The sequence below is a fragment of the Suricata suricatta genome, chromosome 16, assembly GCF_006229205.1.
Source record: "Suricata suricatta isolate VVHF042 chromosome 16, meerkat_22Aug2017_6uvM2_HiC, whole genome shotgun sequence".
NCBI lineage: Eukaryota > Metazoa > Chordata > Mammalia > Carnivora > Herpestidae > Suricata > Suricata suricatta.
Genome location: NC_043715.1, coordinates 26,358,527 through 26,379,862, shown reverse-complemented (window position 1 = coordinate 26,379,862; position 21,336 = coordinate 26,358,527). Strand labels below are relative to the sequence as shown.

The 21,336-nt window shown below is 53.4% G+C and overlaps 1 protein-coding gene across 1 annotated transcript in view; it reads left to right on the top strand.

The window, feature by feature from the left end:
- Positions 1-21,336, top strand: part of NLRC5 (NLR family CARD domain containing 5) — a 60,458-nt gene that overhangs the window by 25,104 nt on the left and 14,018 nt on the right. Inside the window, exons 20-33 of the mRNA XM_029924243.1 lie at positions 953-1,042; positions 1,735-1,779; positions 2,713-2,802; positions 3,712-3,795; positions 7,279-7,362; positions 9,728-9,817; positions 10,013-10,075; positions 12,658-12,744; positions 14,605-14,688; positions 15,353-15,442; positions 15,762-15,827; positions 18,120-18,203; positions 18,284-18,367; positions 20,762-20,848. Coding sequence (XP_029780103.1) covers positions 953-1,042; positions 1,735-1,779; positions 2,713-2,802; positions 3,712-3,795; positions 7,279-7,362; positions 9,728-9,817; positions 10,013-10,075; positions 12,658-12,744; positions 14,605-14,688; positions 15,353-15,442; positions 15,762-15,827; positions 18,120-18,203; positions 18,284-18,367; positions 20,762-20,848 — 1,128 coding nt within the window. The remainder of the gene's footprint in view (positions 1-952; positions 1,043-1,734; positions 1,780-2,712; positions 2,803-3,711; positions 3,796-7,278; positions 7,363-9,727; positions 9,818-10,012; positions 10,076-12,657; positions 12,745-14,604; positions 14,689-15,352; positions 15,443-15,761; positions 15,828-18,119; positions 18,204-18,283; positions 18,368-20,761; positions 20,849-21,336) is intronic.

Sequence of the window (21,336 nt, the reverse complement as noted above, 5' to 3'; positions counted from 1 at the left end):
TGTGTGTGTGTGTGTGTGTGTGTGGTGGGGGTGTTCTGGGTCCCATCTCACTCCCTCCTGGGGTTATTGTAAAGATTAAATCAGAAAATGCGTATCAGTGGCACATGGTAAGTGCTCAGAAAGGGTACTTATGGCTGTGATTCTCATTAAGAGAGGCTGGCCTCTGACTCAGTGACCCAGCTGCTGACTTAAGGTTCTGTTTCTTGAACCTGTCTTTGTATCTCAGCACAGGCTCTCTGGAAGGCCAGGGTCACCTGGGGCAGTGTAGGCATGGTTGAAGTGTCACTTAATGATTAGTGAACCTAGTGACTGGTGGCCATTCAGGTCCTGTGATGTGGGGAGGGGCTGTTGATAGGCAGGGAGGATTTGTGGCAGACAGGATACCCAAGCAGGGTGCCCAGGGCAGCTGGAGAGCAGAGGGAGAGAAGATGTTCAGGATGGGAGGGAGGCCCTAAAAAGAGGCCAGGAGCCCCCAGACTTTGTTTGCAACAGACTCGAGTTTCTGGATGCCAAAAGACCCCTGTGTGTTAGGCTCCCACACACCCCTCTCCTCCTCCTGAGCTCTTCTGGGCTACCGTGAGAGGAGCCCTGGGGAGAGCTCACAACTATTAGCTTCTCTGTGTGACCTTAGGCAGGTTACCTCACCTCTCTGGGCCCCTGGTTCTCAGTTAACACCTAAACTATAGAGGGGCTGGCTCTGGTTTTGTCCACAACTTTGGGTCTGTCACCGACATGTCTCATAACCTTGGGTAGGACCTTGCTGCTCTCTGGACCTCAGTTTCCCCATCTGTACCTTGAGGAGTTAGAAGAGGCCCCCTCTGACCATTTGGGGTTCAGTGAGCTCTGTCATCTGGACTCAGGGACAGCTCTCCCCTGCCCTGGGCTCTGACACAAACAGGGCATTTTTGAGTCTCGGGTGAGTTCCATCAAGACCACCCCTATGATTCTCCAGCCTCAGTGAGAACGGCTTGTCCCTGGATGCGGTGTTCGCTTTGACCCAGTGCTTCTCGACTCTGCAGTGGCTTCTCCACCTGGACGTCAGGTGAGTGGGCCTCTGGGCCCCCCGCCCTCTGACCGCATAGGCCATGGGCTCCCACCACACCTCCTTGTGTGTCACGATCACAGTGCAGCCTCCTCGGGGCCCTGCCTGCTCCCAGGTCCAGTGAGCACGTGCTAGATATGCACTGACCGAGTGGATGGACAGATGAATGAATGTAGCCCTGGGACACTCACATCTCCCTGAATTTGCCCGGGAGCCCTAATCCATCCACTCTTCCTTGCTCACTCTCTGGGATCATCCTGAGAGACTTTTACCGAAACTGGGAGCTACCTGGTGGCCATTGAGTGCTCACTCACGGGGTCTCTGGAACTGAGGAAGATACAGGAAAGAAGTCACCCAGCCGGGCCATGCAGATGAGCTGTGGTTTCAGTAAGAGCAGGAGGTGTGAGCGCAGACAGATCAGGTTCAAATCCAAGTTCATCACTTACCTGCTGGGCAGCTTTGAGCAGGTCACTGAGGGCTAGGAATACCTCCTTATGTCACAGGGGTGCTGTGAGAATGAAAAGGGGTCATGTCAGTGGTGTGTTTTGTATGTGTCCTAGTCAGTGTCGTTATACTTAGTATATGTATTGTTGTATTTGCTGAGAAAGTGGACGGCCCTCCAGGCGCTCCTCGACCAGGCCATCTGGTCTCTCTCATACTGCTGTCATACATACTGCCCTCTCTCTCTGCAGCTTTGAGAGCCAGCACATCGTCCTGAGAGGTGACAGAAGAGGCAGGTGAGGAGGGAGAGCTCCAGAGGTGGGGTGGGCTCCCCTCTCCTCCGCCCCGGTCCCCATTTCCTACGGGTGCGTCCTATCCCACCCCCATGTCACGAGCCCTCGAGTAACCCACCCAGGTCTGGCACCACTTCCGCAGATGAACCCCTGTCAGTAGGTTTGCAGTCATCAGCCACCGAGGTCTCCCTTGGGAGGAGGCAGCGCAGTTGGAGAGGGAGGCCACGTGGTGGTATGACAGCCCAGGGCTGCTGAGTGGGAGGGAGAGCAGACTGCTGACCTCATATGAGTCACTGCCCTCCCCCTTCCCCTCTGTGTATGGCATTCGAGAAGCCAAGAACCGTTGGTGCTCTGACAAAGTTTCCACACCTCTGCAGTAAACAAGGCACAACAGTTAGTTCTGCGTACCTGTTTCTGGCTGCCCCCTAGTGGGGCCGGGCACCCAGGTCTCTCCTGGGAGGTTGGCAAGCACAGGGGCGGCCTGATGGGGGCCCAGCAGCTGGGCAGAGGGGGTTCCCAGCTAAAGGGTCAGGGGAAGGCACTGCCAGACCAGCTGGGCCATCTGAAGCTGGAGTGGCCCAAGGCCCAGGTGTTCTTACGTCCTGGGCCCAGGTCTCCGTTTTTGGGAACGCTGTGGGTTCTCGAAGCCTAAAGAACGGAGGCACAGGAAGGCCAAGTCCGTGAATGCCACACTGGTGATCAGAGAGAGGAGGGCTCTCCTCCGGCTCCCCCTGACCTGGTCAGGTGCTGCCGCTTACACAGGTGTAAGCTGCTGGCTTTTCTCACTCTGGTCTCCCTTCCATGGGCCTCAGTTTCCCCGTATGTGCAGTGAGGGCCCGGATCGTCCCTAGGCCCCCTGCAGCCCTGACTTCTGAGTCTCATCTTCCAATGTGCACGATTTGAACTTTCCTCTCAAAACGGTCTCCCCACCCCAAGGGATCGGTTGGCTGGTGGACCTTTGCCAGAGTTGCTAGCTGGAGCCCTGTTCTTGGCTTCTGATCTACGCTGCGTCCCCAGGAGCTTCTGGTACTGCCTTACCCACTTCTTGTGTGGGGGCCACCATGATAGGGGTGAAGGGTCAGGGAGTGAGAGGCTGGAGGAGGCTAGGGCTGGGGCAGAGGGAATTTGGCAGAAGAGAAAGAAAGAGGGTCAGTATGAGGGCCGGGGAGGGGGGGCTGCTGGGCCCAGAGTTCTCCCTAGACAAAAGACCCCACGTTGTTGTTTTCTCAGCAGACTTCCCCGCTCTGCCTCACGAGCTGTGTGACCATGGCTGGACCCCTCCCCTCTCTGGGCCTTGATTTCCTCACCTAGAAAGACAGCCACCTCAGCTGGGGCCCAAACAGGGTTGTCCAGGGGAAGCATTGGGAGGAGTGTCCCGGGCAGGTGGTCAGCTTGGGCAAAGGCCCTGAGGAGGGAAAGCTTGGCTCTTGGGAAGCATGTCGGTGTGGCTTGGGCATGTACAGGGCAAGTGGAGGCAAGTGAAGGCAAGTGAGGCCTTGGAAGAGGCCTTTTGCCTTTAGCATAAGAGTAATAGGGAGCCACAGGGAACTTAAACTCCTGAGAGGCGTGGTCAGATTTGCACTGTTAAAAGATAAGATACTGGCAGGGGGAGAAGGATTACCTGGTGGCCAGAAGGGAGTTGAAGGGTGTTAAAGTAGCCCAGACAAATGACAATGGTGGCCTGGACTTGGCAGCGGCAGTGGCAGTAGGGAAGCCAAGGGCGGCTAGGCACTTGGGGGCCTTTGCTGTCACTGTCTGAGTGGTGGGGGTCGGGCTGTAGCAGACACATGGGGTGCAGAGCATGTCCTGCAAGGGAAGGATCCTGCAGCCTAGAGGTGGAGGAGGAGGGGGAAAGGGAGAAGGGGAGAGTCTTGGGGCTGCAGAAGAGCCCCCGGGTCCTCTCTGACGCCCCGCCCCGTCCCCTGCCCCTTTCAGCCTCCAGCAGTGTTTACTGGAGCCCCAGAGCCTCACCCACCTCTGTGACGCTCTGGAGAAGTGCCCGGGGCCGCTGGAAGTCAAGTAAGTAAGGAGGACACAGCCCTAGAGGGCACATGTGGGCATCTGCCCTGTGGGTGGGGATGGGGGTACCCTGGCTAGAGGTGAGTCCTTCTGGGTCCCATCCCCCCAGACCCTGTAGCCCTGCCCACCCCTGACCTATTGGTAGAAGCCTCCTTGTGTGCCAGGAGGGGACCTTGCCCTTCCTGCTGGGAGAGGCGGCTTCCTTTTTCCCATCTGCTCAGCTCCGGGCACCTGGGAGCCCCGGTCTGCTCCCTCCCTCCCTGGAGCCCCACCCTGGCACCCCCGCGCCTGCCTCTGTGGCCGGAGCGGATCACCTCTGAAGGCCCCTCTGCTCCTGGTTAGCAACTCACCCACCTCAGAACCCCAAGGTCTGGGACCAGAGACTGGACCTTAGAATCAAGAGGGCTGGCCCTGCCACCTCCGGGCAGGGCGACTTCGGGCAATGGCTCTAACTCCCCGTGCCTCAGCTCTGTTGTCTGCAGAGATGCTCACCCTTTTCTTGGGTCCTCACTGCTGCCATCTTCTCACAGTAATTACCTTAATGTAGAGAAATCCAGGACAAGCCTACCTCACCTAAATACGCCCCTCTCCTCACCTAAATACGCGCGGGACCCTCCACTCCTCATCGGCAGCTTCACTGACACGATTCTCCCACTCACTACGGCCTTTGTTCCTACTTTCCCACCCCATCCCTGATGCCCATCTGGCCCTCAGCCAGCTCATTCGTGTCAGTCACCTGGTGTCCATCTTTCTCCGTGTGCAAATGCTTTGACATTGTTAACAGACACATGATCTTACAGTGTAAGGTCTCTGCCTCGGGCTTTTGTCTCGTGACATCGTGGCTTTCCTGGAATACGGAACCAGTGACCTTTTTAATTACTCATTTATTTTAGAATAGCTTAAGGCTTGATTTCCAGAGGAATTGGAAAGCTAGTCTAGAGAATTCCTCCACCCACTGCCCCTGGGTGTTCCTATCACTCGTCATGGGACGTTTGCCACAACGGAGAAACCAACCTTGCTGCAGGACTATTAACTGCACTCCAGACTTTATTGGGATGTCACCAGTTTTTCTACTAAGGCCCTTTCTCTAATCCAGAATCCTGTCCAGGATCCCGCAGTGCAGTTAGTCAATGTCCTTAGTCTCTCTGGTCTGTGACAGTTTCCTAGTCTTCATTTTTCATGACTTTGCCAGCTTTGGGGAGCACTGGTTAGATGGTTTGTGAAATGCCTCTCAGTTTGGTTGTGTCTGATGTTTTTCTCATGGATAAACTGGGGTTATAGGTTTGGGGGGCAGGGAGAAGTCCATAGAAGTGAAGCACCCGTCTCGTCCTGTCTCAGAGGTGCATGCTATGGACTCGACTTAGGACTGCTGATGTTGACCTTGACTGCCTGGCGGAGATAGCGTTTGTCAGATTTTCCTACTGTGACATTACTTTTTAATTAAAATATCACACACACACACACACGTACACACACGCGCGCGCACACACACACACAGGCATGCAGGCACGCACTTCTATTATGGGGACTTTCAAATATGTATAAAAGTAGAATGAATAAGGGGTACCTGGGTCACTCAGTTGTTAAGTATCTGACTTCGGCTCAGGTCATGATCTCCCAGTTTGACAGTTTGAGCCCCGCATTGGGTAGGTTTGAGCCCTGCTTTCAGTGAGCCTTGCTTCTCTTTCTCTCTCCACCCACCCCCTCCACCCCTCATGGGATTCTCTCTCTCTCTCTGTCTCTCTCTCTCTCTCTCTCTCTGCCCCTCACTCACTAGCACCCTCTCTCTCTCAACTACAACAAAAAAAGTAGAGCAAATAATGTAACGGACCCTCAGTTCCCTTCCACCTGCTCAATAATTATCACATTGTGGCCCCAACACACACACATGCGCACACATTATCTTGAAGCGATTCCCAGACACCTTACAACTGCATCTGTATTTCAGTGTGCGTAGCTGAAAGGTGAGCACCCTTTACTTTTTTAGTATAACCACAAAACCGTGACCAGACCTAAATTATTAACATTGCTATATGACATTTTAAAAATCATCAAGAAGTCTATGAAGTTTGAATTGTCCCTGATTGTCTCTGATGTGTTTTTATACAACTTTTGTCTATCTGTACCTTTTATTTTTTAGACCTAGGCCTTTTAATATTAACCCTCCACAGTCTGGATACGCCACAGGTGTTTCAGCTTCCCCTCTCTAGAGTCTAGATGGACATCCAGGCTGCTTCTCATGGTGTTAATAGCACTGCAGCCAGTGCTGCAAAAAACACTCTTCTATTATTTAACTGTTAAGCTCCTGCTGTATACCAGGCACTGAGCCAGGCCCTGGAGGGGGCACAAGTGTAGCTGGACATCACTGCCTTCTGAGGCTCACCCGCCACAGTGGGAGGCTTCATATCAACTGCCTCAGGCAGTGGTCTGAGCACAGAAGGGGATCTAAGGGCCTCCCCCAACCCCTCAGCTGTGGATGGAAAAATAAGATGATAGCATGAAAGCACTTTGCCAACTATAGAAGCTGGACCACGTGCAGGAATATTGTTATCAAGGTACTTAACGCTGAACTCCAGTAATCCAGACACCAGGGAAGGCGATGGGCTCCGGCCCCCTCCCCAGATTCGAGCACTGCACGTCTACTTTGTGAACATTTGGTGTTCTGTGTGAGACGTTGTGATGCGTAACTGTGTATTTGGGGCCTGATGGGAAACCAAGTCAGGGGTGTTGTGGACAGACGCTCCCTCTGGGAAGGTCCCCTGTTCAGCCAGTGCTTGGAGCCCCGGGCCCCGTCCTGGAACAGAGGGTGTAGACGTGCCTGGGCCCTGGCAGAGGTTTGGGCCTGAGGCTCCAGCTCCAGAGTCAGAGGCTGCCTGTCCCATGGGAGCTTCCAACCAGCAAATAGTGCTCGGCTTGGGCCAGGCCCCTGGAGGGCCCAGAGGAAAAGCTGTCCTGCAGGGCACAAAGGAACAGGGACAGAGGAGAGAAGGGACAGACGTAGACCTGGGGAGGCTGTGTAAATGTCAGGGCACATAGACCCCCAGCTTGCCCGAGTCCTGTAGCCAAAGCGGACCCCGAAGGGTGGGTATCTAGCCTTTCCCGTAAGTGGACCTGGTGGTGACACGTTACCCTGCCAGTGACCAGCTGTTTGGTACGGTTCTGACAGACAGAGACCCAGGCTGGCCCGCCCCTCGGATCCTTTGCCGATGTGCTGCGGGCCTGACCTTCCATTCTTACGTCACCACGGGTCACGGTGGCATTCTCTTCTTAACACATGTCTTCCGCGGAGCACCACTCTTCATGGCCGTCGAAATAATAATCCTGCTCGTCCACCACATGTGGGAGAAAGCGTTAGAGCCTCAATGATACCGCGAGGGCCCAGTGTTTGGAGGGAGTGTGATGGGGAACGCGTCCCCCGAAGGCTGTGGCTGGGAGGGCGCGCTCCTAGCTTTCCCCACCCCTTTCTGATGCTTTGTTTCACAGGTTGTCCTGTGAGGCCCTGAGTGACCAGAGCCTGGAGACCCTGCTGACGCGCTTGCCGTGGCTTCCCCAGCTCAGCCTGCTGCAGTAAGACGGTGTCCCCATCGCTCTGGCCTGCTCTGATCAGGGCTCTTGGGTGCAAAGCCTGCCCCTCCTTGCCCCCCCCTCCTTGCCCCCCCCCCGCCCCCGCTCCTTCTCTTGAGCTGTTTTATCATTTTATCTGCCACAACCCGGAGCTCAGAGCTCGTCACTAATACCCTGCTACCCTTGGTGGGGGCGGGCGAGTTATCTGACCGCTCTGGCCTAGGGTTCCTCATCTGACAAATGGAACTAATATTCCCCGACTCCTCCCGCAGGGGCGGGACTCTAACAAGACTCCGCCTTCTACAGGCACCTTGAAGAACGGAAGGTCTGTGACAAATGGGCTCTTGTATGTCTCGCCCACGAAAAGGTCACCAGCTCCTAGAAAGGGACTTCACAGATGTGGGTTGTATATATGTCACCCACTCGTGTTTAAAGGTCACCATCTAACTCTGTAAAAGGGTAACTTAAGCAGCATTCTCGAAAGTATTTAAAACTTGAATTTCTAATTTCAGCGCAGACCGGTTAGAATTTAAAAAGGATTTACTTTAAATACTCCTCTAGCGGGGGGAAGGCAGCTGCAGCTGAGATGGAAAAATACAACAGGAAATTAAATCATACCATTAATAACAGCAACATAAGTTAGGCTAAGGCTCTCTGGGCCGCCTGAGGCGACTCACTTCACATCCAGGGTCTTGCTCGTCCTTGAGTCCTGTCAGGATGGGAAGGAGGAGATGTGTGACATTCCAGAGGCGGCTCAACCCACGGCATCCACGATGGGAAGGGCTCCTTTGGACACAAAAAGTGGCAGGCTGATGCGAACAGGTGGGAGGCCCCGCACCAGAAAGAGACCTCTCCATGCCCAAGTCACACAGCATCGGGCCCCAACTCTCATCCATCTTTGGAATGAGAGGGCCAGCCTGTCCCTCACCAGGCTCACGCTTTGTATAACTCAATCCCTACTGGGCCAGGCACTGTTTGGAGGGCTGGAGACACAGCAGAGAGGGGCGAAAGAAAGACTAGGTCCTTGTCTTCCTGGAGCTTGCTTACCTTGCAGCAGAGGGAGCTGGACAATAAGTAAAAGCACTTAAGACGTATTCAGACAGTGATGAGGCATTTTTCTAGTTAACATGGTCAAGGGTGACTGCAAAGGTGAGGGTCGTCAGGGAAAACCTCTGAGGAGGGATGCTACGGTTTGGCCTGAAGGACAAAAGGCACTCAGGCTTGTGCAGAGCAGGGAACAACATTCCAAGTAGAGGGAAGAGCACATATGAGGCCCTGAGACAAGATTAAGCTTGGTGGGCTCAAGGATCAGCCAATGGAGCAGGCAGGGAGAGTTGCCAGAAGGGGGGTGGGGAGAGGGACCTGGGCTGGCCCACAAAGGGCCTGGGAACCATGGGGAGAAGTTTGGGGCGGTTTTACCCAAGGGGGCTTGAAAAACAGAGGAATGATACATGTTTTCAAAAGTTCAGTCTGGCTACCGGGTAGAGAAGGGGTTGGGGGACAAGTGTGGAAGTGAGAGCAGGGAGGAGGCTGTCCAGGACTGGAGATGGTGCGGGCTGGGGACTGGTGGGGCCAGGGCAGGATTAGGTAGATCCAGGGTGAAACTTGGGAGTGGAACGGACAGGATAAGCTGATGGAGGGTTTGTGAGATGAAGGAAATGGAAGCACCAAGGAAGCCTCCAAGGGCGAAATGTAACCATCTCACTTTCTAGAAGGCAGGGGTTCACAGCCAGGGGTGATTTTTGCCCGCTGGGAATGTATGGCAATGGAGATATTTTTGACTGTCATGGCAGAGGAAGGTGGCAGTGAGAGGGGGAGCTATGGATGAGTTTAGTGCCTAGAGGTCTGGGATGCTGCTAAACACCCCACAGGACAGTCCCCAACAACAACAAATTAGCCCCAAATCATTGAGAAACTACTCAAAGGGCCTTGAGACTCCCACTCGCTGTCAGCAGGACTGGCCTGTTTGGTCCGTGCTTGAGGGAAGAAATAATATAATAATGAAACAAGCATGGGTATTGTGCTAGGAGGTGTGCAAGCTTGATAGGATGAAGTCCTCCCAACACCCTAGAAGGAGGTTTACTATGAGCAGTCCTGTTTTCCAGGTAAGGAAGCTGGCGCTCAGAGAGTTTAAGTGATGTGTCCAAGGACACACAGACAATAAGCAGAACCGGGGCTCAAGTCCAAGTCTGCTTGACTCTAAGCTCCTATTTGTCCCTCTTGAGTCCCTGCCTTCTTCCTTAAAGCCTTTTATTCTTTTGTTCTTTCCCCCCATTTTGTTCTTTCCCCTCCAGCCCATCCAAGTCCCTAGTCCACTCTTGCTTGGCTCCAACTTGCTCACATATGGCCCCACTCCTTTCCTTCCCAGGCTGAGTGAGACAACGCTGTCCCCAAGGAGCCCCCTCCTGCTGGCCAACCTCTTCAGCCTGTGCCCACGGATTCAGAAGGTGGATCTCAGGTGGGCATTGCCCTGGGACAACCGGGTCTAGTCTTAGAGAGTTGTGCCTAGGGTCTGGTAGGTGTGGGGGGGGGAGTGGGTGGAGACAGTAAAACCCAAGTCAGAGGCGTGGCTTCTGGAGGAAGGGGTACCTGCCCCAGGAGGCATCGTGAGGCTGCAGCCAAGGGTGGCTGACTCAGGTGCTGTGTGTTGCAGGTCCCTGAATCACACAACCCTGCACTTCAGGTCTAGCGAGGAGCAGAAAGGCGAGTACTGTGGGTAAGTCCCTGGAATTGTGCCCTGGCAGCTGGAAGGTACTGGGGACAAGTGCACCTGCCTCCCTGATGCCCAGAACTGAGTACAGATTGCCTACCCTAGAGCATTCCCTTGAAAGGTCCCTGCAAGAGGGCTTGTTCCCTCCGGCATCAAGAAGCGGAGGTCCAGGCATTATCAAAGGCAAATAAGGAGGACCTGTCAGACTGCCCCAGGGCTCAGGGGCCCGGTCCAAGGAGGACAACTTCATAACCTCCCCACCAGGCTTTAAATGGCCGCTCCACAGGGCCTGGTGCCTTGGGCAAGCTCCTTAACCTCCGTGATGCCCAGCTTCCGCAGCTGCGAAGGGGGCCACCATGTTGCAGGATGTTTGCAAGGATTAACTGAGACGGGGTGTAAAGCACGAGGCACTTGCAGTGGAAGCGTCCTTCCCCTGCTGACTCTCAGACCAGTGCTCTGTGGTTGCCTGAGTAGGAGGGAGGGGGGGCTGCAACGGGAAGCAGGATGATGAGGCGGGAGGGCAGCCTTCAAATGCAGAAACTATGTTTCTGGTAGCTGATGCCACTGGCTCACTGAGACCCTGGACCAGACCCTTCACCCATGGGCCCCAGCCTCCTCACCCGTGAAATGACAATAAACAGAAGAATTAAGATGCACCGACTATCTGCAGGGTGCCATTCTATTTTGCACATCACTTCCCTATAAGCGTCACAGCTGTGGTCACCTGGCAGTAAGCGGGCAGCTGGGACTCGACCCCGGGCAGGTTGACATGCTCCTAGCCCAGCGATGGACAGGTTTTTCCTGTAAAGAGTTAGATTGTAAAGACTTTGGGTTTCTGCAGGCCACACGATCTCTGCGACAGCTACCCAACCCTGCCTTTGTAGCTTGAAGGCAGCAGAGACGATCCGTAAACCCGGGCACGTGCCTGCGTGCCGGCAAATCTCTATCATTTACAGACCCTGAGACTCGCATTTCGTATATTTTGTATGTGTCAGGAAATATTCTTTCAATTTTTTTTCTCAACCATTTGAAAATGGAAAAATTATTCTTAGCTTGCAAAACCCAGGCGGCCTTGGGCCGTAGTTTTCCACATCCTGTCCTGGCCAACACTACCCTGACTTCTAGAATTCCTTCATAGCTTCTGAATCAGCAGTTTCCAAAATGTAGGACAGAGATCAGGGAGGGATGGTTTTTTAGGAGGCTGGGCAGATAGTCGAGTAGGTCATTGACATTGCGCCCCTCTGTGAGGTCACTATTCCCTTTTCGACTCTCGGTCTGATTAAGGCCAAGAGGAAGTCGAGGCTGGGTGGCAGTGGGACTTTAGCACAGCTCCGATGCTTGCCGAGCCCCCTTTTTAATAAAGAGAGAGAGCCCTCATCCGGGAAATCCCGGCTCAGATTTAATGATGATGTTTTACCCTCATTTCATGCATTCTTGTGCTTCTGGTCTGTTTGTGGCACCATAGGTCACTTCTCCATTTGAGTAAATGATACAGGGTTTCCTTTTATAATAAATGCATCTAGTCAAAAGAATGAGCTGATTTTTTTTAATGTTTATTTACTTTTGAGAGAGAGAGAGAGAGAGAGACAGAGTGTGAATAGAGGAGGGGCAGAGAGAGAAAGACACAGAATCCCAAGCAGGCTCCAGGCTCTGAGCTGTCAGCACAGAGCTGGATGTAGGGCTCGAACCCATGGGCTGTGAGATCATGACCTGAGCCAAAGTCAGATGCTTAACCGACTGAGCCACCCAGGTGCCCCAAGCTAATTTAAAAATAGGAAGTGAATAATAGTATAAGAAGGAATTTAGGAACAGAGAAAAGGTCATGAAGGGCAGGAACAGTGATAAAAATTTGAGATATTGATTTTAGGTACTTTCTGATTTTAAGATTCTTCCTCCTTTTTTTTTTTTAACTGGCTGGCGGTTATAGATCATTTACCTTTCTGTATAATCTCGTTATTTATTTATTCATTCATTCATCCACTTTTTATTAAAACATAGTTGACCTACAGTGTTGTATTAGTTTCAGGTGTACAACCTAGTGATTCAACAACTCTGCACATTAGGCGGCACTCCCTGTGACAAGTACAGTCACCATCTGTCCCCATACAACACGATTACAACATATATTCCGTATGCTGTACTTTTCATCCCCTCAACTTATTTCAATAACTGGGAGTTTGGACCTCTGAATTCCCTTCACCTTAATTCCAGTATCAGAGGCAAGAGCAGACATCCCCTCCCTCCTTTTCCCCCCGCCCCACCTTGCACAGACCCCAAGAGCTATAGCTCTCCAACTTGAGCTTGAATCAGAACCACCTGGATGGAGATCCTTGCCTCTATGGTTTCTGATTCAGCGGGTCTGGGCTGGGTTCCTAGAAACTGCATCTGATCAAGTTCCCAAGTGTTGTGGGTGTGGCTGGTCAGGGACCACACACTGAGAGCCACCTCCCCAGAGGGAGCCTGTGGGGGGGGGGGGTGAGGTGGAAGAGATTCCAGAGAATCTGACCTTGGCAGGATGAGCTGGGGTCGGGCAGAGGAGGCGTGAGCGGCTCGAAGCCCCCTCCTCAGGCCTGTTCCCCCTCCTCCAGCAGGTTCACGGACTGTGGCCTCACTCGAGAGCACGTGGAGCAACTCTGCTGGTTGCTGAGTGAATGTGAAGACCTCAGCCAGCTGGAGTAAGTGGGGGCAGGGGAGGAGGGAGAGCAGCGTGGGAGCCCGTGCCTGGGTGGCCCTGAAGGTGTGTGTGCGCGCACGTGTGTGTGTCGGTGTGTGGACACTCAACACCTCTCAGGGGTAGCTAACAGGGATGCCTGGGACACATCTGGATCACGTTCATAACATTTCCCTATACCCATTTCTTTTTTTTTTTTAATGTTTTTTATTTATTTTTGAGAGACAGAGAGAGATAGCACAAGCAGGGGAGGGTCAGAGAGAGAGGGAAACACAGAATCCGAAGCAGACTCCAGGCTCTGAGCTAGCTATCAGCACAGAGCCCGACGTGGGGCTCGAACCCACAAACTGTGAGATCATGACCTGAGCCAAAGCCAGAAGCCTAACCGACTGAGCCCGTTTCATCCCTTCCGCCCCCTACTCTTGCCAGGGCGGAGCTAGTTGAGCATGTGCCTCTTGGTCTAATTTGGGGAGCTCTTCATTAAAGAGCTTTAAGAGCCCCTTGGCCTCGTGATGATCAAGACACTGGGGTTCTGCTGGCAGATGGGAACCAAAATGAAGGATCCCTTCGTCTGCCTGGCAGGTGGTTAAAAGTACCCAATGCTCAGCCTGAGGAGGGTCCGGGAGCAGCTGGGGTGCGGCCTCCTGGGCTCCTGTGTTGTTGAGAGGTGGTATCTGTGTGGCCTGTCTTGGGTGCCCAGATAGCACAGCCGCAAAATGGGTAGAAAAATAAAAATAGGCAACCCACCTCCTGAGCACTTTCTCCACTGTGCTAAGTGCTCTACATGCTCTTTTTACCCCTCCAAAACCCTAGGTACCGTTGTCCCCATTTTATAGATGAGAGAACTATGCACTGAGGTGCAGGGAGGATTGAAGAACTTGCCCAAGGTCACATGGCTGGGATGATGCAGTCTTTGCTCACAACTGCTAGGCGTTCATTCAACATAGGAGCAGTGGGACATAAAGAGGGCTGTCTATAAGCCCGCATGCACGCGCACACACTCACACACACACACACACACACACACACACTAAATTCCTATTGTGATGTGGCCTAGAAGAGAAATGGGGCCGGTGGACGTCACGTATTAGATAAATCAGCTGTACATCTTTGAGATTTTCCTGTTTTTCATTGTAGGGGGACACTTTTCTAATTGTAAAGATGACTGTATCAAGTGGCTTTTTGAGACAAACCGATTTGTCATTTTTAAAGTCTCTCGGGAAAAGACAAGCCTCAAAAGTGTCATCATCGGGGACAAAATGAGTCCAGAGAAGCAAGACAAAAATCAGATATTCCAGGCATGCTGATTATAGCGTTCCTGAAACTGTAGCTAAAACCATAGGATGCTACAATGAGGGGAAATAGAATGTTGAAGTGCAATTTCCGATATTACATTCCCGAATTAAAAGAAGAAATCTCCTGGGTGAACACAGCCTCCAAACATTTTCTCTTTCCTGAATTTACTCGTGTTCAAAAGTTGAGATTCTCAGATGTGGGCCAAGGGCACAGTAAAGACAAATTGGTTTTTCCCTCATCCGGGGAGCCTGCTGGAGGCCCGGGCACCCCAGACGTGAGCAGCAGGTGCCACAGGGTTAGGTGAGGACTGGTCACCTGCAGTGCTGGTCTGGGGGTGGTGGTGGGCAGCGCAGGAGCTGTTGTGTGCTGGGCCGCCATGCGAGGGGTGCCGGATGGTGGTGCGGTGGGGATGGGCGTGGGGCTGTCCAGTCACCGCGACAGCGGGATGGCGACGTTGGCATGGAAGCAATCCCGGGCGGGTTGGGTAGCGCTGATGGTAATTGTGAAGAGAAGCCTCCAGCTGAGGGGGCGTGTCCGCCCACTCCCAACTTCTTCCCACCTCTTGCAGCCTCTCAGCAAACCTGCTGCGTGATGACGGGCTCAGGTGCCTACTGGAATGTCTGCCTCAGTTGCCCATCTCCGGTTCTCTTGAGTAAGTGATGAGCAGCCTGGGCGACAGCCCCCCACCACTCCCTTCTCCCTTGTTGCCCACCATAGGCAGAGCCCCTACCAGGCACCCCAGGAAGCTGTAACTAAATCATGGTGACCCAAGCTGACTTTGGGACAGGGAAGTGACAGTTTATCTCTAATCAGCTGATGCAGGACCCCAGCGTCCCAGCTCCTGGCCCATCCTGTCCCTGAAGCTCCTCTGACTAAATCTAAGGGACATAGATTTAGAGATGTCCCCACAATAGGGAGGGTCCCTAGGAAGTTACCCACACTCTCAGCCGGCACCCCAGTGACCCGGCAGGCTGGTGACCAGAGCCGAGAAAGCAGGTCGCTAGGCACCTGAGCTGGCCTCTGGGTGTCCCTGAGCCCCCGGGGCTGGCGTTGCCAGCCTGGCCTCATCAACCCTGTCTCAGACCCCAAGGATCCTGTCTCAGCGCCCGCTCCTGAGGGCTTGGGGCCCTGTGTCTGTCCCACTGGGTCCCTCTCTGGCCTCTCTTTTTGGATCTCGGCGTCTGCACCTGGAGAACGGACACTTGGACATTGAGGATCCTCCTCCTGGAGATGATAGAAGGGAGGAGCCGGGGACTGGGCAGGGCTGCCCTGAGGTGCTCCCCCACACCCCATCCCGAACCTCATTTCTCTTCCAGTCTGAGTCACAACAGCATCTCCGTGGAAGGAGCTCTGTGTCTGGTGAAGGCTCTCCCCTCCTGCCCCCGCGTCCGGGAGGCCTCTGTGAGGTAAGACATTGGTGCCACTTGCCGATGGCGGGGAGAAGCAAGACTCCCACGCTTAGCGGCCCTCTGTGTGACCTGGGGCATCCTGCACCCCTTCCAGGGTTCACTGAATGGGGGATCCCAGTTTCTGTCCTCTGAGGCCTGAGTGACATAGGGACCAGGGAGGTCACGGGGCGGGGAAGGCCAGCCTTCAGTGTCCTCCTCTGGTCTCTCCTGTGGCCTCCACCCTGCCGCCCCCTGCGGGCCCAGCCCCCTTCCCTAGTGTACGCCCTAGAGTCTGGGTCTCGGGGTGCTAGGCCTCCCCACCCCTTTCTCTCTGCAGCCTGGGCTCTGAGCAAAGCTTCTGGGTCCACTTCTCCCGACAGGAGGAGGCCGGGAAGACACTAAGGTAACTCCTGGTCAGGGGTGAGGCTACAGGGGAGGGAACGGGGAAGACGAGGTCAACGCTGTGACAGCCTCCATGCCTCCTTCTTCAGTGGGGCCCCTCCTCCTTCAGACAGTCAGCCTCATGCTCACGGCTCGAGTCTGCCTCCCCGAGGCCTCCCCCGGACCCCCACACCTCCAGTCCTTGGGGCCAGGCCTTCATGTTGTCTTTGTGCCTCTTAGCCATGTCTTAAGTCTGGAAGCTTCTGGGAGTCCTGGTTAAGAGCTCAGACTCTGGGGGCGCCTGAGGGTAAATCCCAGCTCTGCCACATGTCAGCAAGGTGACCTCAAACAAGTGACGTACCCTCTCTGTGTTTCAGTTCCGCATCTGTAGGATGGGAACAATAGTAAGACTGACCCCTTAGGGTTATTGTGAGGATTGAATGAGTTGATGTGTATCGAGTGCTTGGAAAGGGCCTGGCTCACGTGAGTGTGGATCAGTCGTTGTTACGAACTACCGACCAGTGGCCTCGGGCTCCCTCTCTCTCAGCCTCGCCACCACTGTCTCGGGTCACTTCGTCCATGTCTTTCTTCAGCTGTGGTCATGGCCTCTGAACTGGTCCGTGGCCTGTGGCCAGCCCCCCCCACCAAGTCCACTCACTTCGCAGCAGCCAGAGGGACCTCCCGGCCCAGGTCGGACTGTGCCAGGCTCTCGTGCTCCCGGTGCCCCCAGAATAAGGTCCAAATTCTTCGGCTTGGCCTTTTCCTCACAGTCTGATCTGCTGCACCTCCGATTGTGTTCCTCCTCACCCCCAGCATCACACACGTATGCCCCCCACTCACACCACACACACACACACACACACACACACACACACACACACACCTCACATCACACACCGCACACACACACACACCGTACCCCCCACTCACACCACACACACACACATGCACACCGTACCATGCACATGTCATGTCACACACCACACACACAGACAACACACACATGCATATACCCCACACTCACACCACAGACACACACATCATATTACATACCACACACACACCATACTCACACCCACACACACACCTCACATCACACACCGCACACACAGACAACACACTCACACCATACAGACACACACACACAGCACACATATATATCATACACCACACTCACACCCACACATACACACACCTCACATCACACACCTCACACACAAACACACACACCATACCCCACACTCACACTACACACACACACACCATACCATACACATGCCATGTCACATACCACACACACAGACAACACACTCACACTACACAGACACACACACACGTACACACACCTGGTATCACACACCGCACACACAGACACACACACAACACACATATATATCATACACCACACTCACACTCACACATACACCTCGTATCACCTCACACATGTGCACATGCCACATCCATGTAACACATACACACATGCCATACAAACTCATCCACACACGCCACCCATACACGTCACACACATCAGACACATCAGACACATCACACACATCACACACATGCATCCACACACACCCCACACACACAACACGTCCACAGCACACCTTCCCTGCAGAAGCCTCCCTCCCCCGGGCACTCAGCCTGACACTCCCCTGTGGTTTCTGAGACGGAAGTCTCTGGATCCTGTAATATGCAGCTGAGAGGTCAACCTCGAGGAGGCCTCTGGGGGCTGCTTTCCCTTAGCGTGACCTGCCCTGGGCCACCCAGGGTGCCAGGAGGGTGGGGCCCCCCGAGGATTCCAGGCCGCGTCCCTCCAAGGGAGCCTGGAGGAAGGCCGTGCCGGGGCGTAGGGCTGCGGCGACAGGCTGGGGGCAGGCTGAGCCGGCTGGGACCTCGCTGCCCGCTCCGCCACCCCACTGTGCGTCCCTGGCTTAGTCGGGGTCTCCGCTTGTAAGTGACGCGGTGGGAATTCCATGAGATGCTGCATGTAGGGCGAGCTCAGCTGGTGTGCCCAGAGGCAGGCACGCGGCCTGGCATATAGTCAGGGCTCAGTGAGGGACGCTCCCGGCCCTTTGTTGGTGGGGACAGGGTTGGGGGCGGTCATCTCTCCCAGGAGATGGGAAGCTTCCAGAGCAAGGACTGCCCCTTGGGCCTGCGGTCAGGCCTTGATTCCAGGCCTTTGCACTCATTGCAGGGTTGGTGGGGGTGGGGGGTTCCCAGGGCTCCCCGGAGGCTATGGGGCAGATGGGAGGCCGCAGGACAGCAGCTCCCACAGGTCTCACTGGGCTCTGCCCCTTCCCTCTGCCCTCAGGCTGAGCCAGTGCGGTTTCAGGCCCGAGCACTTGCCCAGACTGGCTGCCAGCCTGAACCAGGCCCCGGAGCTGACAGCGCTCACGTGAGTGACCCGGTGCCAGGGAGGCAGAGGGGCGGGGGCTCCCTGTGAGAGCCACCCCAGTAATGGACCTCTGTCCCCAGGCTGACCCAGTGCTGCCTGGGCCTGGAGCAGCTGACTGTTCTCCTGAGTCTGGTGAGGTGGCCGCTGGGGCTGTTGAATCTCAGGTACCGTCCTCCTCTGTGGCGCCGGGAGGGGCTGGGGCACTGGAGTGTGGGTGTCCTCGGGAGCGTGGCCCCGGGCCGTTTCCTGCACTCAAACCCTGCCCCTTGGCCCCTGCTGCTGGTCCCAGAAGCCCCCTCAGCTCACAGAGAAGCCGCCCTCCTTGAGGGGAGGCCTGTGCTTTGAGATGTAGGAAAAATAGGAAACCCCAAAGGACACCCAGCTGAGGTCAAAAACAATATATAACAGCACCTGGGTGGCTCAGCTGGTTAGGTGTCTGACTTCGGCTCAAGTCATGATCTCGCAGTTCATGAGTTTGCATCCCGGGTCGGGCTCTGACAGCTCGGAGCCTGGAGTCTGTTTTGGATTCTGTGTCTTCCTCTCTCTCTGCCCTTCCTCCATTCTCTCTCTCTCTCTCTCTCTCTCTCTCAAAAATAAATATTAAATAATTAACATATATATATAACAAATATCATGTGTGCATGTTCACTATGATCATTTAAAAACTTTCAGAGAAGCATTGAAGACACTAAAAAGATGAATTTTGAAGACCCCTATTCTTACCGCTGGGGCGTGGTGGATATTCAGGGTTCTCTATATTTGCTTCATATTTTAATTTTTTTGGCTACAGTGTTTTCAAATAAGCTATAGATCTCATAAAATATTACTCCTAAATATTTCATCATGAATCTTTAAATATAAGGACACTTTCTACATAATCACAGTTGAAGTAGGACACCCAAGAAAATCAGTAGCAGTTCTGAGTGTCATGATTACCCAATCCAGTCTAAAAATTCCCATCATCCCCAAATGAGGCAGCTGTCTCATTGGACCCAGGATCCGGGCAAGGTCCATGTTGGCATGGAGTGGCTCTTAGGACTCTTTTTTTTTTTTTTTAAGTTTTTTTATGTCTTATTTATTTTTGAGAGACAGAGAGAGACAGTGCAAGCAGGGGAGGGTCAGAGAGAGAGAGGGAGACACAGAATCTGAAGCAGGCTCCACGCTCTGAGCTGTCAGCACACAGCCTGATGTGGGGCTCGAACCCACGAACCATGAGATCATGACCTGAGCCAAAGCCGGACACTTAACCGACTGAGCCACCCAGGCGCCCCTCTTTTTTTTTTTTTTTTAATTTTTTTTTAACATTTATTTATTTTTGAAGGACAGAACATGAGCAGGGGAGGGAGAAAGAGAGAAGGAGACACAGAATCTGAAGAAGACTCCAGAACCCAATGTGGGGCTAGAACTCACAAACCAGGAGATCATGACCCGAGCTGAAGTCAGTCGCTTAACTGACTGAGCCACCCAGGCGTCCCATGAATTTTCTTCCTTTTAAAGGCTGACTGATGTTCTGTTGTAGACAGACACCACATTTCGTCCATCTGTCTATTCATCTGTCCATGGACACTTGGGCTGTTCCACCTTTTGGCCACAGTGACTGTGGCCAATGCAGTGACTGTATTAGTCACTGTGTACATGAGTGTACAGATTTCTCTTTGTATCTCTGCTTTCAATTCTTTTGGGTATATACCAGAATTCCTGGATCACCCAAAATAATGCTTTAAAGGAAAAGTTTCCGTTCCCTAAAAATAACACATACTCGTAGAGATTTGTGGAAAATCCAGATGAACATAAGAAAATAGTACTTCGAAAAAAAAATTCAACATAACTTCAAAAGCAGAAATATTTTAAACAACTCTTTTTTTTCCTGCTTCTAAGTTAATGCATGCACATTGTAGAAACTCTGAGAAATATTGGAAACTAAGGAAAAAGGGGAAAAACCATTTGTGAGAATTCTGTCTAAACAACCAGCATTAGCGTTTAGTATATTTTTCTTGTATCTCTGTCTCCCTGTTTCTGTGTTTTCTCCCCTCATATTTTTCCTTTTTAAAAATTTTTTTCTAAATGTTTGTTTATTTTTGAGAGAGAGCAGGGGAGGGGCAGAGAGAGGGAGACACAGAATCCGAAGCAGCTCCAGGCTCTGAGCTGTCAGCACAGAGCCCGGTGTTGGTCTTGAATTCACGAACTGCGAGATCATGACCTGAGCTGAGGTCAGATGCTTAACCCACTGAGCCACCCAGGCGCCCTTTCTTTTTTTAAATACAAATTGGGATGTTTTATATATGACTTTATTTCCTTATCTTTGCCACAGAATGCTATAGAGGCTTTCCTTAAAGCTGAAACTATTGTTTAAAAAAAGAATATTTTCTGTTAAGATGGTTACAGTAACTGCCAGAACAGAGATGATGTTAATTTCCTGTTTTATGCTTGCACGTGGCTGTGTAATCTTAATAGTTTTTAAATAGGCAAAACCAAAAAGCCTCCGAGCTCTCCTTGGCCCTCCCTCACCTCCCCTGCTCAGCCTGGGGGACCTGTAGCTCCCTCTGCTTCTGCCACAGGGTGGAGGAGCCATGGGTGGGCAAAGCCGGCGTCCTAGCGCTGCTGCAAGTCTGCACCCAGACCTCAGGCAACATCACTGAACTAAGGTGAGTCCTGGGACGAGGCTGCTCTGAATTCTTCATCTTTTCAAGACCACTGGGATAGTCCCACCTCTAGACATCAGTCTCTTGGCCCGATGGGGGGTGGGGGACGCAAGGTTATTGCTGTGTCACTAGCAAATTCTCTGGATCTCCAAGATGACGGGGGCTACACACACTTGTGATTTATGCAGTAATGAGGCCATGGTGCCAGAAAGAGGGAGGCAGCTACGGATGCAGGACACGGAGCTGTTGGATCCCAGGGGTGCCCAGCTGGGGGTCCACACTGTCTGCCTAGACGTGGCCCCTGGATCACAGTAACATGCACTGTGGCTCAATGACCAGAGGTCACGGAGATGACGCAGAGCAGCTAAGAGCAAAGGCTGTGGGGTCCCGCTGACCCGCGTGTGATCCCAGCCAGGCCTGGGAGCTTACAGTCAGCGGACTGGCAGCCTCAGTCCCGAGCTCAGCCTGCACGGGGAACTGCTGCAGCCCTC